Source organism: the organism of the source record quoted next, unplaced genomic scaffold (assembly GCF_019419815.1).
Source record: "Pyrus x bretschneideri cultivar Hongxiangsu unplaced genomic scaffold, Pyrus_bretschneideri_v1 Contig57, whole genome shotgun sequence".
NCBI lineage: Eukaryota > Viridiplantae > Streptophyta > Magnoliopsida > Rosales > Rosaceae > Pyrus > Pyrus x bretschneideri.
The window spans coordinates 1,643,146-1,662,076 of record NW_025999795.1 but is presented as its reverse complement, the minus strand read 5'-3'; the positions used below and the strand labels follow the sequence as shown (position 1 = coordinate 1,662,076).

Genomic DNA, 18,931 nt, shown 5'->3' with positions numbered 1-18,931 from the left:
TACGAGGCTCAACTCATATATTTATACAAATCAAGTTATAGAAAAAAGGGAAATATCCAGAAATATGACAGTTTCTTAATTTTAGGACAGAAATAGGACATTTCAAATATGCACACAGCATGCACAAAAGCCAAACACAAATAAGATTTTTTAACACCTTGAAATGACTTAATTACTCTTGTATATAAATGAGTTATTTGCTCCTATTTTCTGATTTCTCTCTCTACTCTCTCTCTCTCTCCTCTCACTTTCTCCCTCACGCACTCTCTCCCCTTCTCACTATGCACACACGGTGCACTGTCATTCCGACTAACACCATCCAAATCGAAGTCACCACCAATTTCATCTCATCCTCACAAGTCCAAAACACTTAGACTTGTCACAAATCTTATCCACGATCGTTGAGATTGAAACTCAAGCAGGCTACAAGTTTTTTGGTCATTTGTCGTCAACACGGCAAACAATCGAGGCTTGAGACCACCATCACTAGACTCTCATCGAGGGTGGGAACAAAGCACAGTCATTAAATGTTGGTGTTTTTTATGATAAATTTTTCAGGATTTGCCCATTGTATATGTACATGACCTACACATAATATGCTCATAGATATGAGTCAACCCAAAAACCCAGATGAGCTAATACTTAGAAGTTAAATTAGGGTTTGTGTTTCATATTGGGGCCTATGGATTGTGAAATAAATTTCAAATTTTTACGTGCTACAAAACTAGGATGGAACAATTTTTGGTTCAAGTGTCCAATTGCAGAAATTTGTGAAAATTTTTCTGTAATGTGCATACATATGGTGTGCACACTACAGAAAAATTTTGAGGCCTTGCCGTAAGATCCCACATCGCCCAGGAGAGTGATCCTTATATGTATCTTCCCATCCCTACCTAGCATGAGACTTTTTGTGAGCTCACTAGCTTCAGGTTCTATCGGAACTCCGAAGTTAAGCGAGTAGCGCGCGAGAGCATTCCCATGATGGGTGACCCACTGGGAAGTTCTCATGTGAATTCCCAGAAACAAATCCGTGAGGGTGTGCTAGGGATCCAAAGCGGACAATATCGTATTACGGTGGAGTCGGGTCCGGAATGTGGTCCCGCCCAGCCGGGATGTGACACTTGCCCATTTCATTCCCCTTTGGTAAACATCCCCTATTTCTTTGGATATCCACAATTAAATTTACATATATTCTGGACACTCAAGTAAATTTATAATATTTTAAAACTATCCCTACTTAATTATAAAAAAAACTTAAATGAGCACACCTCAACCGTGAATCCAAGCCAAAATCCCCACCCCACCTTTCTCCTCCTCTTGTTCCTCTGCTTCTGCCTCTCCTCATTCTTCTACAAAAACATCAAATCTCAGTTTCCACAAACATCAGTACTATCAAAATTGATGGCAAAAGCTAAGTAGACCCATTGCACAAAAAAATTTGAGAAACAATGGTTTTTCTTTTTTAATTATTATAAGCTAAAGCACCACCCAAAGTAGTAGGAAAATGGTTGTTAGCAAATCCGCCGATTTGATGGTGGAAGGTGCACTGGTCACCATTATTCGGTGAAGAGTTCAAAAAAGAGAAGAGATAACGAATGAAGTTTATGGGTGGCTTTGCACCCGAGAGAGTGTGAGTTGGATGGTGGCTGCAACTCCCTAAAACGATCTGGCTCCAAAATTTAACCTTTTATTTTTAAAATGCGGAGAATTATTCCCTAATACAATGGTTATTCAAATAAGAAAAACTTACGGGCATCCAGAGATGAAAAAATGATTGTACAAAGAACCACTGAATAGTTTTTGTTATAACGGAAAGCACTAAACGCTTTATCTATCATAAACCTAATTAAATTTCTAAAACAATCGTTATGTTATTGTTATTAACACACCAAAAGAGTTAAATACGCCATTGTGCTATTGTTAGTAGCACACCAAAACAATCATAAGTCATTATTTTATTGTTATTAGAATGTCAAAACATTTATCCTAAATTCGTCAATTCCTTATATTTTTTGTTACGAAAGAGTGAGTGATGATTTTTTTTTTTTTTTTTTTTTGGCATGTCAATATCAAGCACCTGAAATAGTCGAAATTTCAAGTACAACAATATCTTAGAAGTCTGATTCATAATTATAATTATCATCCACGGTAAATTTCCAATAACATAATGTCGAATGGCTATATAATTATCATCCACAAATAATTATTGGAGTAAGTGCTCAGGAACCCCATCTACACACAAATAAACCTAAATCCCACCAATGCCTTTGAAGGGAGAGCTCAAGAACCCCCCATCTACACACTTAACAAATTACCTATTCTCTAACCGATGTCGCTACTAGTAACTACTCGCCGATTTGTCTTGCCGGTGTTGAAGATTCACGTAGTGCACTCACCTCCCTCCTCAAGAAAGGAGGCAACGCAAAGGCAGCTGAGTGCATCTGCCAAACAAACGACGATGTTATTTTGCTTTACAAGTATATCCAAAGCAAAAGAAATGGATGCAAATATAGTAGATTACCATGTAAAAAGAATCCTACCTCGGAGTTATAGAACTTAAGTTCTCTCTTATGTTTGAGAGCTCCTTCTAACTTCTCAACAGAATTGACGGGATTTTTGAAATCAACGGGAGGCCCCGCTGTTGAGCACAACAGAAAACCTATCACACCACTGCACAAGAAGTAATCTCACAAGTAAGAATAATTTCATGACATCAACCCGGTCTTAAGAAGGATCAAGAATCAGCAGTTAAGCGAGGTGTTTAGTCTAGTCATTGTCAATGCATAAATAATACAAGTTCACAAAGAAACTCAAAACTTCTTTGCCATATTAAAAAAAAACATATATATATATATAGAGAGGTTGAGAGCGAGAGTAGATTAATGCGTGAAGAGGAAAGTATTACCTTGGATACGTAGGAACACTCGCCCAAGCATAATTGACAGACCCCTTGAATATTTGACAGCAAACAGAGATCATATCTTGAATAAGATGCGTATGGAGCCACATGCTCTCTGTCATATTACAGAGAACACCACCAGGCCTTAATGCTCTAGCTATTGTCTCAAAAAATGGCTTCTCTACAAGCTCTTGGGCTGGACCTGCATCCAAAGGAAACCATACGTTTAAGCACTAGATTTAGAACCTTATTATAGGGGGCACACAAAATAGAGAGTAACGAGAAACAAACATGTCCTCCTGTAAGATTTATACGAACAACAGCTCAAAGACATCTCTGTATGCTCACAAATCAATACGACAAAAATTTGAAGTCAGCCAGCCCAAAAATGCATGGCAAAACTATTGTAAAGAGAAAAATCATACCGACAGGGTCTGACGAATCAACAATTACAGCATCATACTTCCCTTCAGGTGCAAGCCTTAAGAATTCAGTAGCTGACATGCATTTAAAATGAGATATAATGGGACAGCCAGCCAAATACAAAGTCAATTCGATTTTACCAATTGGATCAACAAATAGTAAGTATTAAACCAACCATCAGCGACATGAAGGTGGACGCGAGGATCCTGAAATCCAACGGCTAACTGAGGGAAAAACTTCTCGGACACCTACAAAAAGTCAATCAAAAGAAAACAGATAGTCAGCTCAAATTCTTAACAATCAAATACACAAAGGAGTACTTACACCACTTACATCTATAACCATCTTATCTATCTCACATATATCAATATGCTCAACCGAAGGATGGCGAGAAACCTCCCTAAGAACCCCACCATCACCACCACCAACAACCAGAACCTGCATCGAAAATCACATAGCACTTAGCACTGTCGCTGCAATAAGAAAACAATAACAACTTTATGAGGGCATAAATGCCTTCTCATTTTTATCACTTCTAATTTCTATCACTATATTCAAGCACAAAAGTAGACCCAACAGCAATCACCAGCCTGTAACCAAGTCAAAATATTATAAAGATGTGGGCTTTTAAATTTCATAATAACACCATTCCACATTCCACATTCTATTCTCTGCCAACTAGGGAAGCTGGTTCATAGTGCAAATGGTCATCTACAGGATAACTTCAGCCAAATCCGAAGTTTGGCAGAGCAGTACCATTGTGCAGATATGGTTACAAAATCATTGCATCCAAGTCAAGCCAAAATGAGGCAGAATAATACAATTTTATGAGCTAAACACCATATGTGATGCCTAGCTGGTAACGAACAAGGGATCCCTAAATGATGTTCAGATAGCCTTTGCAATTCATACTACGATCAGCAACATGACCATGAGCTCATGTATTCGGGTTCTGCTCAATATTGCAGTGAAAACCATCTTAAGCTTTCAGAGAATATGCAAAAGAAAAGTGCATGAAGAACATTCAAACTCTATTCAAATCCCAGATAAAGTGTTTCACTTTTTGAAATCAATGCAAAAAATTGATTTCAATCTAGTTATACCATGTGTTCTCATGGTCATGGGTGGTCGTGATCAAGAGATCAAGAGATTCAGCAGACTTTACACACACACACAACAAAAAACATGAGGGAGGGATGGATCATGTATAATTACTCTCTTGGGGGAGGAAATTGAACAAAGAGGTAGATGTGCTATCATCTCCTGGTATGCACATTCATCTTTCTCACTCAGCTGGATAATGCCATCAAGAACAAGCACTTTCCCATATATCGAGGACTGCATAAAAAGGAATTCATAAATAAGATTTAGAAAAGGAATGCAAGGGAGATAAACAAGCAAATTAAACTGTCTTAAAAATGACAAACCTCAAACACCAAAATCTCTTGGAACTCTGATTTTCCCCTATACAGAATATTTTCTACTTTCAGTGAATGAGCTTCACCTGAAAAAAAATAATAACAAAAATGAAAACCTTCAACACAAATACATGCAGAAAAACTCTCAAGTTAGAGGTGTGAAATTTCACAAAGGAGTATTCCGATTAGAAGCAATAATTGTAAAAGAAGCACCCCTTACTATGAATAGTGAGAAAAAGAAGAGAAGAAAAAAAAAACAATTACCAAAAGCTTCAAAAAGTTACAAATGAAATCAGATCATGGAGTTGCTAATACAAGATATCACTGAAGCAAGAAAAACTACTCTGTTCGTTTTATCTTTCCCTCATTACATGAAAACAGTGTAAATTTGACAGAGCGGTCCTCTAATGGACAAGTTTTCCTAAAGTTATACTGAGAATGAAAGATCACAAAATAAGCAAGAGATCATGTCCAGCAATAAAACTTAGCAACCTCAGTAAAGAACACAAGAAAGGGATCTTGATCCAGAAGTGAAAAATGAAGCATGCATTGTGTGGTATATAAAGAAACTACAATTGTGAACACAAAATGTGTGGATGCATACAAGTGCATACCTGGCCACATAGGGTTGTTGAAATAAACCTTTTTACAATCCTTCTCTGCAATTACAAAAAAGAAAAGAAAAGAAACGAGTCAATTACAAACAACCAACAAGAAGTCAATTTACAAAAGCGAAAAATCATAGATAATGACCAGAGCGAGACTGGGATTCTGAGAACCACCCAGAAACAACAGTGGAATGACATTTTGCCTCGGCCTCAGGGGTAGAAGACATAGCCTTCACGCAACAAGAAGGGATGGCCTTCTCCGAACCATTCCCGTTACTCGCCTTCCCATCCATAGTCTTCTGGCATTCCAAACCTCTTCCTGCGCCGTCCTCCATATATTATCTTCTTCTTCTCCGTCTCCAGTCTCTAACAATCAATACATACTCATAAGTAACATATAGCAGAAATAATACATTCACTATAAAAACCATCTTTCAGAATCAAAAAACGATTCTTCAGGCACAGCACAACACACTCATGTTGCACCAAGTTAAAGCATCTATCTTAAACAATCAGATTAAAACAAACAAAGTTAAACTAATGAAATACCAGAAGAACTATCACAAAAACGATCCCAAGCAAAAGGGTTTAAGTAACAGCATCCGGAATAAACATATGAAAAAGTTTAAAACTTTTCGTTTAAGTAAGCTAGATTTGCACTTAAAATCTTCCTGTTAAAGCAAAAGGGTTTAAGTTAATCACAATCTTCAATCAATGCAAGATCTTTTCCATTTCAACACCTTAATTGAACAAAAGCATATCAAACTAAATCAAATCCCTAAGTTATCTACAAAAGCTATTAATCTACTAATTAAACCATGAATTTATATCACACAGTAAGACAGAGGTTACACCTCCCACCCCAAATAATGAAAGACCAATCTGAGTCTATTTAATTCATTTACTGGGTCCCAAACAGTTTTTAAATTTTAAATGTTCCAGTCAAACGCCGCAGAGTTAAGTCCTAACCACCTCGTACCTAATACGAAATAAAGAAGTATTACCAACCCAGAAAATCCCAAAAACACAAAACTTCAAAAATCGGATCCTCTGTACCAACAAGTACCAAAAGCGCAAAAAATGGGAAATTTAAAAAATAAATAAACAAATTTGATATATTCATTGCACGAACAAAGAAAGTAAAAAGTATATTTTCGATTTTCTCGGCCACAATTTTCCCGGGAAACAAACAAAAGTCCAGGGCTTTAAGCCATTAACAAAAGAGCGTTCCCAAAAGCGAAGCCGGAGATAGTGAACACCACTCTATTTGTCCAAATTAGGAAATTAACTTAAAAAATAAAAAATCGGAAAATAAAATCAAAAGAACCCATCTTTTCTTCAGAACTTGCAGAGCGGCAAAGATTAAAATTAAGGAATGAGAAAACGTACAGCGGGTAGATACAGATGTAGGGAGAGAAGCAGAAACCTAGAGATATAGATGCACAGAGAGAAAGAGAAGGGTTGATCTTGCCTGGGTTGATCACAAATTGGGTTTTCGTGGCGCTAGTGAGAAACGAAAATTAGTACGAACTGGGTAAATAGTCACACTCGCAGTCTCTCTCTCTCTCTCAATGAGAAGTCTGTCGATAAATCTTTGCTCTGCCTCTCTCTGGTTCTCTCTGCTGCTCCAATTCGGTTCGCACGAGAACGCCTATGGAGACCAAGAATTTATAGTACTTTTTATTTATAATATTTTATTTTATTTTTGCAACGTGAAAGGATAAATCAGTTTTAAATTCAATTGGGGGAACGAATTTACGGATACGAATAAAGGCAGCCCTTTTATCATTAATGAGGAATTTTGTAATGTGCGGATAATATAGTCTGATACGTTAAGTATCAGAATATAATTGGTAGATTTTTTTTTTAATTTTTAACTAATTATATTCCTAGATTTGGTGCGTTGGATCGTATTTCAACTAAGTATGTGTCGAGGTAAAATTCTCATTAGGAACTAATGACAATCTTCGTTATAGTCATTAGGGACTGAACTGTATTAGTAGGTAGTGTCCTTTTTGGCTGTAGAGGTCATTTGGAATCATCACTTGAGAGCTTCAACTTTGGGTCTCTAGTTTGGACCCGGCTTTTTTGCCTTCTCAGTTTTCACACACTTTCATGATCTCTTATTTTGTGCGATCACAATTAAGTTTTATAGAGATAATAAGATAAAAAATAATAGTGATATAAAATATTGACGTGGTTTAACCGTAATCACATAAATAAGAGAGGATGAGAATGTATAAGAACTGGAAGGGCAAGGTGTATTGGTAGGTAGTGTCCTTTTTGGCTGTAGAGGTCATTTAGAATCATCACTTCAGAGCTTCAATTTTGGGTCTCTAGTTTTTGATTGGGTAGTCACCTCAATCTTTTGCTTTAAGAAGGTACGAGTGAAATCTGCGGATATTATTTCATTAATTTTCCTTTTTATCAAAAGACATTCACAATTTTAAGGGAATGGGAGGAGATCCCCTTGTCAAGCTCATAACTGTAGATCGGTTCAAAGTTGATAAAATCATAAATAGGTTCGCACTGCATCCCTGGTGCCTTGTCCAGTCGAAGCCGGAAAGAAGTTTCCATTTGTAAGTTGTACTAGTCTTCAATCTCCAGGTTATAATTTGGTACTTTACTATGCCACTGAGAAACCTCCAAATCCAAATTCTTCATTTGCTAAGTTTGTAAATGGAAGTGACATGTTTTGCAATAAAAGATTAAAGTTAATTTCAAGTATTGTTGAAGGATATTGAACAGTTAAGCCCACGTGATTTCGGAACAAAAAATTGCCTACAGTGGAAGGTGGTATTGTGTAATATTTGAAAACCATCGCTGCAATGACGAGAAAGAAAGGTAGGAGTGCATGGTGGGAGGCGTGAGCGAAGATCTTATTTTTTTTTATTCTCTAGTTTTTATTATTAAATAAAGGTATTACATGGTTTTTATTTGTTAAAATGTAAAGTTTTGAAGTTTTTTTTAGGGTAAATTATATTATACCATTTCAGATTTGAGGTCTATTGCAATCACATACAACATCTTTAAAACATTTCATTTTCATACCTCAAGTATTATTTTATTTCAATATAATACATCTGTTACATTTTCCATCTATTGATCCGTTAAGAGCTGACGTGACTGTCACATTTGTGTCACGTGGCAAAAAAAATATTTTTTTTATGAAATAAAAATATTTTAATAATTTATGAAGAGAGCGGAGGTAGTTAGGGAAATGGGTACTGGGTTTTCAGTTTTTTTTTTTTTTTTTTTTTTTATTTTTAAATAAGGTAAATTATTATAATATTTTTAATGTATAAAAAATTATTTTTCTGCCACGTGGCACAAATGTGCAGCCACGTCAGCTCTTAACGGATCAATGGATGAAAAATGTAACGGATGTATTATATTGAAATAAAATAGTACTTAAGGTATGAAAATAAAATGTTTTGAAGATGTTGTATGAGGTTGCAATAAATCTCAAACCTGAGGTGGTAAAATATGGTTTATCCTTTTTTATTATTAGTTTTTCTAAATTAATAAGAGATGTGTGAGAAGTAAAAAAAAAAAAAAAATATGGATATCACACTCTTGTATATAAACTTGTGGTTAACGCTGATCATGAGGTCGAATCTGTCGTAAAATATCCATAAACTTGCCGAAAAAGACACAGAGATTTCTCATTCAACCTTCCAGATCGTGTTAAACATGTCGAGTCCACATCCTCATACATCAATCTCAAACCCCGATCATAAATGGTAAATGTGTCGGCACTCTGGACTCTAGCTAGCTTTTGATTCATGCAGTACTGTCTCACGACGTCCTGTTGTTGGGCTGTTTCCTTCAATGATTCAGTGGCTAAAATCAAAGGGAAACCCGCCACAGCACAGAACAGCAGATTTATCCATGCATGCCTTCAGTTTCAGCTTTTCGTATAAAGGAAGCTATGCACACAGCTCCTTAATTGACAAATAATGAGTGGTTTTGGTTGCTCACTTTTCTTACAGTGGGTGCTACTGCTGGGCATAAAAACAAAGAAAAGAAAAGAAAAGAAAACAAAGAAACTCCATGTGCTTCTTACTTTGGTACGTGCTAAAGAACCATTCGATTGAGCTGGAAAGACACTAATTAAGGTTTTATAAAAAAGAAAATGGTGATGCGAGAGATATCGTTTTTTTAGACTATATTTTGTAGACTCCATGATGTTATGAGTGGTAGATTTTTTTTTTTATATTATTAAAAAATATATAAACAACGAATGTCATATCATTTTATTTATAAAACTTGTCTAAATAATTGGTCTGGCTTGTATTTTTCAAAAGAAAAAGTTGATTGTTTGTTTATTTAAGTTATAGCTGTCAAAGTTTTGGTGGTCTCTTTCACGGATCAATTCCAATTTCGGATACACGTTTATCTTTCGAAATATGTCCTTGTCAATTTGGGTTTCGATTCCGTTTAGAACGAACAATGGTGGTTGGATTTCAACACGTGTATTAGGAAAAGCACCGGTCGAATTTATAACAAGAATGATAAATAAAGATCTCATTTTTTAGTATAGAGAGCAATTTTCACGATACGTGTAAATCGTTATTGTAGCGTTTCGTGTCAATTATATCTTATTATGTCTCTTAAAGAGGTTTTGGACCATTGCAGTTTTCTTCAATGGAATTGAATCTCGGTGACAATATTGCACGGACTAGGATTCACTCTCATTTTCTTTTCATATTTTTCCCTCTCCTCCTCTCACATTCTCTATTTTATCTTTCTTTTTTTTATATATATAATTAATATAATATGTTGACGTTGCTTAACTGTGACCGTTCAAATAAGAGGAGAGGGAAGGGAAGAAAAAAAAAAAAGAAGGAAGAGAAACATATTCCATATTGCACACATGCTGTAAAAGTCTTTCTCAAATGTATGTCCAATGATACCCCTTTATGGAGAAAGAAATATAAGATAATAAAAAAATTTATAGAATTAACCATTTAATATTACGGTGTATTGATATTTTTATTTACTTATAAGTGAAAGGTTTTATGTTTGATTCTCGCCAAATGCAAATTTGAATCATATTATTACTAGTCTATTATGAGACTTAATCCGCTCGTCTATCCTTTAATGTAGATAATATTGTTGAAAAAAATTAAAGGACTATAACAATGGACTACAATAAACCATTAAGGTCTCGTTTGGCAGCTCAGACTGTATTGATTATTTTTGTCGAATAGGATAAATAGCCACCGGATAGTACTGACTAAATTAATCGGGCGTTTGGTGCAGTATCGGACTAATGACCGTATTATTTATATTGTATTTAGTATTATACTGGATAGGAGGAATCAAACTTAAAATAAAATTAAAAAAAAAAAAAAAAAAAACTGAAATCATCTCTTTTGTTCTCAGATCTCTCCGTTGCACCCTACAAACTCTCTCCCTCCCTCCCTCTCCTTCTTCTTCTTCCCTGACTGCTCAAGATTGTTCCCCAGACATCCCTCCTCCCTCTCCTTCTCTCTCCTGAAATCCTAATTGTTCCCCAAATCTCTCTGCCACACCCCCCAAACTCTCTCCCTCTTTCTCCTTTCTTCTTCTTCCCAACTGTAGAAGATCCCAAATTGAAATCATCTCTCTGCCCGCACCATGTTTCCTTGCAAGACCCAGTTGCAGGGGAGGACAGCAAGTAAGCGATGAGGAAAGCCACAAGGAGAGGACGACGTGGACTAGGAGAGCAGAGATGGCGAGAAAAAGCGACGGCAAGAGAAGGCAACGGGGAGGATGGCGATGGCGAGAGAAGGTGATGAGAAGGACAACGACGTCGAGAGAAAGGGCGAGAGGGAGGGCCAAGTTCACGAGAGAAGAGAGCAAAACCGACTAATATTCCGAGCCTTTTGGTTGGTTTTATTAAGCAGGCGTATATCGTGTTAAATAAGTAGACGGGTTAAATTAATTTGACGCTTATTTAATATGAGTGAACGTCAAACACCCGAGTCTGTATAAGTAGTCATATCCAATCTTTATCCAATATGGCCAAGAAAGGCCTAAAAGGAGGGCATCCATGACACGTTTTATCATAAGTCTAGAATAAATTTACAACCTCGGGCCCTCAAAAGGACTTTCCATTGGAAAAGCTAGATCCGCAATGATGGCCATATTCCCCCCTTAATTACGTGATTAGCACTCCCCAACCTTTCGTAACCTGCAATTGAATTGACGCGGCAACTATCGGTCTTAATACGGAATCACCGAGTCATATATTTTAGAATAGTATTATTCACGTATACATTTTTATTTTTCATATATTTTTATATTTTCATTTGCTGAATCAATAAATTGAAAAAAATTATTAATAAATATTAACAAGAAAGTGTAAGTGACAAAAAATAGGTGCGTGAATAGTTATCCTGGTATGTCTTCTGGTGGATGGCATGCCATAGTAAATATATGGGAAGGGGTGTGCACATATTGTAATGTAAACAATCATGCATGTAAAGTTAACGTAAGTTCATAACATCATCTTTTCAAAAGGTAAGGGAGTATAGTTTCTCTCACAGCTCGTGATCGTAACCAAAGTTGATATTTCAGATATATTTTTGGTTACCATTTTTGCAGATCGAATAACGAAATACCCTCTCAATTCTCAACTACGGCTATTATTAAATTAAAGAACGATAAATTACGTTGAATATTTAATCAGAAATCGTTATTTGCATTTTAAAATTTTCATTGTTCATTTCTAACAGTTTATATTAAAAAATAAATATACATTTATAAAAAATACATAATGATTTTGGTGTGCCAATTATAACTCCTTAACATTATAAAACTTAGTATTTTTTATTTATTTATGGGTTAAGTATAAAAAGCAACCCAACAATTTCAGTAATTTTAAATTAACCTCAACTTTTAAAAATATTCCAAATATCGAATATTTTAAAAATTTGACATCTGATAAGTCACCAGTAGACTTCTACCAACATTAGGCAAATTGCCCCCTTTTTTTATATTCCAGGATCTACCAAAGGGTTTATTTACACTTTCTTAGTATCCCATTAATTGAAACAGCACACATTCTAAGATTATATCGAATTAATATTGGAGTTATGACCAAGATTAATATTGGAGTAATGAAATAGCCAAGAATGACCAAGATATACGACAATTAACTCGCTACAGTTAACTGGGTTTTGTGAGGTCGACCACAATCACGCTAATGTTATCTCTGCTTCCCCGAGCCATAGCTAGGTCAGCTAGACTGCTGCTGCCTCAGATGTGCGACTTCCGACATTTAGGAGAACACGATGTTCGTCGTGAATGGATACTCTCCTCATTCGGCCACGAAGACACTTGTTCACAACCTGACATGCTACGTCGTTTGATATAACATCCCACAGCCCGTCACTGGCAAGGATGAGGAATTCATCCTGGTCGGTTCGCCTGGTCACCGTCACCTCTGGTTTTGATATCACATACGGCCTCAGGTAATGGTCACCTGCACCCCCAATCAATTTCAAACATCACCAAATCAGTGAAATGTACTAGCAATATTCCAAATTAATCCAAAAGGGGATCCGTTTGAAAATTAAATCAACCAACCTAATGCAAGTGAATTGAGTTTGCACAAAACCGAGTGCAGTAGCGTTCTAAGATTCATACAGCCGACCACTTCAGTGAGATAAAGTTTTGTTGTTGTAACCTAATGCAGGTGAATGTTAATTTACAACTGTTTAATAAAGGTAACTTTGGTCGTTCACTTGAATTAGGCTCCTCGATTTGCTTTGTCTAATCACCAGGATTTAATTTGGCCCGAGATGCCTAGTGATTTTATTTGTAACGCCGTTACTGAAAGATTTAGAGTTTATGCCCCGCCGATCGTATAATGTACGTACCTATTGATCTAGAAGTGGCAAGCACCCCAAGTACACGGCTTCCGTTCCAGTTGATGACTCTCCCACCTGCAGCTTCAATTCTCTTCAACTCATCCACTCTGTCCGGCTTATATATGCACGTAGAAATTAAAAACCATTGTATCAACAAAATAATAAATGTACTCAGCAAGCGGAATTAAATTTTAAAGCAGCGATGAATGTGTTTAGGTGAACTTAATAATAAAGTACATAGAGCTCTACTGGATAAATTTTTCAGTATTACGGTAAGTATTAAAACATAAATACATGTAATAAATAGTGAGTATTAAAACATAAATACATGTAATACAAATTACTTGGTTGCGCAAGAGACTTGTAGCTTAAACAATTAAGAGCATAAATTCATCCTTACACCTGAAATCGTGTGTTCAATTCCCTTATCTCCAATTGTTTGTACACACATTAAATGGTGAAAAAAATTTAACTCTCACCAATGGACTCTCTATATGAACTCCTAGTCAAATATGAGCAGACGTTGAAAATTTTCATCTCCAATCTCTTGATCTCCTAAATTTAAAAAGTGAGAAAGGAGCTCATCACATTATTGTTGTTTTAATAATATTTTAAATGAAAAACTTTATTCCTATTGGTTCACAATTATTAATTATTATATGACTCCCTCGATTAAAGAGGGTGATTGAAGTAAATTTTTTTCAGGAAGCCTTTAAATAACTTTAGTGCTTTTTGTTAGATTTTGACTTGAAAGTACTGATTACTTTGTCTAATATTGAGACTACCTGCATCACATATCTCTAGCCAAAAAGTTCAAACAATACAGCTTTATATGCTCATTTTAAAGTTATTTTAAAATTATTATATTACAAATGCACTTGAGAGTGCTTCATGCACCATGCGATGGACTTATTGCAAAAAACACGAGTTATGTGATGCGTAAGAAGCACGTCAAGTATTTTTTTCATGATTCACTTATATTTTTATTAAAAATTTATGAGATTTTTGAACTTTAATCCTTGAAGAATATTAAAATTCAATAAAAACCTAATGTTTAATTCGATATTGATTTTAGTCCTCTAATATGTACTTAACTTATTTTAAAATTATTATATTACAAATGCGAGTTATATGATGCATAAGAAGCAAGCCTTTTTTTTTCATGATTCACTTATATTTTTATTAAAAAGTTAGATTTTTGAACTTTAATCCTTGAACAAGATTAAAATTCAATAAAAACCTGATGTTTGATTGGATATTGATTTTAGTACTCTAATGTGTACTTACTTCAAATTTATATAATATTTTTATTTTAATATTTAATAAATATCTTATTTAATGTCATTCTATTAAAATTATTTATTATTATATACATTTTAATTCATTATATTTAATTTACTTTCTCTAATTCGGGTACCTAAACATCCGTATTATAATATATTTTACTAAATTAATGTACCGAAATATCCGTATCTAAATATATTATAGTTAATTAATGTCATATAAGAAAATATTCAAAAATATAAGTATACCGTAAAATTCCGTACCTAAATATATGATAATAAGCTAATGTATAAAAATGTTTGTACCTAAACATATTATACTAACCTAATGTAACGAAACATTCATACCTAAATATATTGTAATGAATTAATGTCACATAAAAAAATATGCAAAAACATGTATACCAAAAAATATTTAAGAAAATATTTTCTCATATAAGATACTTACCACAATGAGATTTAAAATTTATAATATTTTCATAAAATTTAATTCATAAACATCATATAATTATAAATAAATAAAACATTTAATATACTAGCATTAAATAGAGTACAAGGAATAAAATCAATTTTAAATCTTGTATAAGATATTTTTCTAAACTTCATCTTATTTAGGGATTAAAATCTAGTTTTTAAAAAATTTATTTCAAAAATATTTTCATCTAAAACACTTTAACAAACTCTTCCAAACGAGCTATATTTTCTATCTTTCTTTTCAATTTTATAGTCAATATTATGCAATATTTCCTCTCAACAAGGCATCCTATCTTGCAAAATATACACTGGAATGTGAATTTATACTAATTTCAAAATATGGAACAGAATTGTTGCCGTGAGTTGTACATCTTTTTGGGCTAATTTACTGACACTAATCAGTTTTTTTTTATATTTTTATTTTTTTATTTTTTTGTGTTGGATACTAATTAGTTAAATGTACGATGCATATAGTCACAACAAAGCAGTTAAATCAATGAAAATAAACTACAATGTCATCGTTGTGACAGATACATACATAAAGTTTGGTAACTACGCACCTTATGGTCATTGGACAAGGCCAAGGCAACACCACCTCTCGACAAAACAGCCCTAGAATCGCCACAATTGGCCACCACCACCTGCTCCTCCGTCACCAACGCCACCACCGCTGTCGCCCCAACTGTCCTTGCCGCTGCAATATCACTCACCTCCCCATCCATTTTCTCAAAACACCCCTCCATCACCGTCTCCCAATCAATCGCATCACCTTTAGTCCCTTCCTTTTCCACCGCCTCCGCCACCACCTCATGCATCCTCTCCCTACAAGCCCCGGCCACGTCAGGCCCACCGTGCCCGTCATACACCCCGTAAAAGTCAAACTTCCCAAACCCTACCTCCGCTGTCACTGCATCTTCCATCTCCTTCCTCATCCCCTTCACCGAGACGATGCCACACCCTCCCCTCTCTTCCGAACCCTCACCACTCCTTTTCTCTCCGCCTTCATCTGATCCGGTCACGGATCCACTAGACAACACGACGTCATTTTTCGATGCTGAAAATGACACCGACAATATCTCCATTGAACTCCCAACATCTTTCTCTCGTTCCTTCAACTCCAATGTCTTGCAATCTTCGGAAGCATGTTTCTGGCCGCTGCCGCCGGTGATCTGCACCTGGATCTTCTTCGCCTGACACGTGTATTTCAGTCGTCGGACTCTGAGTCGCTGTCGCCGGGCATTCTTGGTTTCGATGACGAAGCTCTGTCGTCTCATCTTTCCATTCATTCCCCCAACCTGAAGGTGAAGGGCTTCTTTTAAATTAGATGAAAAAGCTGAGAGGCGTAAACGAGCTTCAAATCTCAGCCGTTGATTTTATCACCGCAGACGGATGATCGCCAGGCATGCATTGTGCGGACCACTGGCTTTGATTTTTTGAGAGAGACGTGGACGGTTTTGATGCGATCCTGGACACGTGGAACGATGGACGTGCCGCTAGTGATTCTGTATTGGTAGGAGATCTTTTGGTGCAGTGCGGGGCCTACCCTCTGTCGCTAGAAAAGGTGTACGTGGCGAGTCGTGAGGGGATGGGGTGGTGCCTCTCGTTTACTTTTCTTTTCTATGTTTTTGGCTCGCTGACAAGGATGTTGACTTGTGGAAAAATGTAGCAACACGTGTCCTCGTTAGATCTCGTTCCTTGTGTCGTTGCCGATTGTCGTGCACCGGTTTCTTTGGTTTGAAATAATTTGGAATTGGATCCAGGATTCTCTCTCCTGAGCAGAGATTAGGTGTCGAGTTAATAGGTCAGGAGATCCGATCCTGCTCAAGAGAATATCCAATTCCAAATAGTACCATGTTTTTGGTTAAATAAGGGGTTTAAACAACCAAAACAAAAATAAGAAATAACGCGAGAACAAACAAAACGAGTCATGGAGATTCTTGAGCACTTCTCTATAAACACGATCCAAATCCACATAGCAGTATCACGAAAAATAAGATACATATTGTAGCTCCCACTATCTAAATAATCAGCATAAGATTTTTTTTTTTTCGAAAAGTGTGATGGTCAAAGATTTCAATATTCTATTTCTTTAGCGGCTCTATGAGCACAAGATTTATTCATGGTGGATCCTCCATTGTTAACCCAATTTTTATATATAAACTCATCAAAATTATTATGCCTAATTAAGTCACATTGCCTCTAAGCGAAAAGGCCTATGCTGGGGTTTAGGGAGGTTATTAGACTTGAGATAAATTAAAGAAGCTATCCAAGGTTTTGTCGAGCCTACTCATGTGGTACCTAATCATATAGTATCTAAACTAAGTAAATAGTAGTGAGACTTAGTTTTAGGGAGGTGGTGCGCCTCAAGGTGAAAAGGCCTATGTTGGGATTTGGGGAGGTGATTAGACTTGAGACAAATTTTGAGACGATAGTGGTGAGACTTTGTTTTAGAGAGGTGGTGCACATATGCCTCTGAAAAAATATTCCTCCAAGCCAGATTACAAACACCTTTATCAATTCCCTCAAGTGTTGGAATCAAATGAATCTCGGCCCTCGATCTTGGATTAGCCAATGGAAAATGAGTTTGAGGATCATGCGATCGTGATCGTTCATCATACATCGTACGGTTAGAAATCTTTTAAAATTTAAAATTTAAAATTAAATATAAATAGTACATAATGAAAACTGACCGCACAATGTACGATGAACAGTCACGATCACGAGATCCCGAAGAAAATGATCCTTTTCCTTAGCCAGCAAGGAAGCCTAAGAGTCCAACGGCTAGTTTGCTTTTAAAATGCAAAATAGGTTAGGTGATGAAGTGTTATCTTATAACCACCTGTAAGGCTTAGATTAGAGAGTGTGTTGTAAGGCTTGGATTGAATTAACAGTTATTAGTGTATTTGAACAGCTTGTTGATAAGCTTGTACTACACCAATGGAGGAATCCAATGTGAATGAATCAATGACATCATCACCGCAGTAGCCGCAACGTTTTGCATTGTACATTCTTTGATAATTCATTTGTGACTCGACAATTTCTTCTTGTTACAACCAACAATTTCTTGGTTGAATTTAACACTAACCACTCGTTTATTAGTTCAAGTAAACTTTGAACCAATAAAGCCCAAATCAAGTACTTAATTCTTATCCATCGAATCTTTGAACCCGTTCAATCTAGATCAAGGAACTCCTCCTAATTTATCGTCAACAAAATGAATCTTATTGAAATCCCCCACCAACAACCAAGGCACTTGGTGACAACCAACAACAAAATTTAGATACTCCCACAACCTTGCCCTAAGAGCGATACAAGTGCTAGCATAAACAGCAGTAAATGCCATGGATTTTGACTGCCATCATTAAGAAATAATTTGAACGGTGGTGGCCATCACCTCTAACCTTAATCTTGCATCCTTCCAAAGCATCCACAGCCCTCCAGAGAACCTAACAGCGTCCACAATCTCAAAACATGGAAACCCAAGAGCGTCCCTTACACCATCGCCTTTGTTCTTCGCGGAAACCTAATCCTTCTTATTCCGGATAGCTCTTACCGGTATCAACATATTTTTCATTCAACATCTCATCAGCGATATTAACGACATTAAATCTTGATCCCTTCCCTGAAATCATCATATCACCTCCTTCATGGTTTGCTTTCCTGTGATGCGACTATTATCATCTTTCTCATTCAACATCTCATTCAACAACTTGATGATCATCGCATTACTCCAAGGATGACATAGCTTCTCCAAGGCCTTATCAGAGAACATGAATTTAGGCCCCTCTTCACCGTGAGACACAGTACAACACGCCGATTGGATTGCATAAGCTTATCTTTGAAACTAATTAAGCTTTGGGACCAAAGATGGCCCAACTACATTCTTCAGCAGGACCAATACTCCACTAGTAGCGAAGTCATAAATTCTATTATGGAGGGGGGGGGGGGGGGTCAATCTTAAATATCT

At 36.1% G+C, this 18,931-nt stretch overlaps 2 protein-coding genes across 4 annotated transcripts; both read right to left on the bottom strand.

Annotated features, from left to right (window-relative positions):
• Window positions 1–2,109: 2,109 nt before the first annotated feature.
• LOC103943416 (spermine synthase) lies at window positions 2,110–6,997 on the bottom strand. 3 transcript variants are annotated; one of them, XM_009353720.3, is made up of 11 exons: window positions 6,775–6,997; window positions 5,494–5,714; window positions 5,355–5,399; window positions 4,750–4,826; window positions 4,538–4,660; window positions 3,656–3,760; window positions 3,498–3,570; window positions 3,325–3,396; window positions 2,906–3,101; window positions 2,541–2,670; window positions 2,110–2,441 (listed from the first exon to the last, which is right to left on the bottom strand). In XM_009353720.3, exons 2-11 carry the CDS (start codon window positions 5,681–5,683, stop codon window positions 2,346–2,348), a joined length of 1,107 nt encoding a protein of 368 aa, XP_009351995.2. In that variant the 5' UTR covers window positions 5,684–5,714; window positions 6,775–6,997; the 3' UTR covers window positions 2,110–2,345. The 3 variants fall into 3 exon arrangements, with proteins under 3 accessions (XP_009351995.2, XP_009351997.2, XP_009351994.2); XM_009353722.3 differs by having other exon boundaries at window positions 6,820–6,997; XM_009353719.3 differs by having other exon boundaries at window positions 6,738–6,996.
• Window positions 6,998–12,295: 5,298 nt separating this feature from the next.
• On the bottom strand, window positions 12,296–16,268 carry LOC103943417 (protein phosphatase 2C 51-like). Its single transcript, XM_009353723.3, has 3 exons — window positions 15,525–16,268; window positions 13,217–13,322; window positions 12,296–12,819 (listed from the first exon to the last, which is right to left on the bottom strand). Exons 1-3 carry the CDS (start codon window positions 16,248–16,250, stop codon window positions 12,578–12,580), a joined length of 1,074 nt encoding a protein of 357 aa, XP_009351998.3. The 5' UTR covers window positions 16,251–16,268; the 3' UTR covers window positions 12,296–12,577.
• Window positions 16,269–18,931: the final 2,663 nt, after the last annotated feature.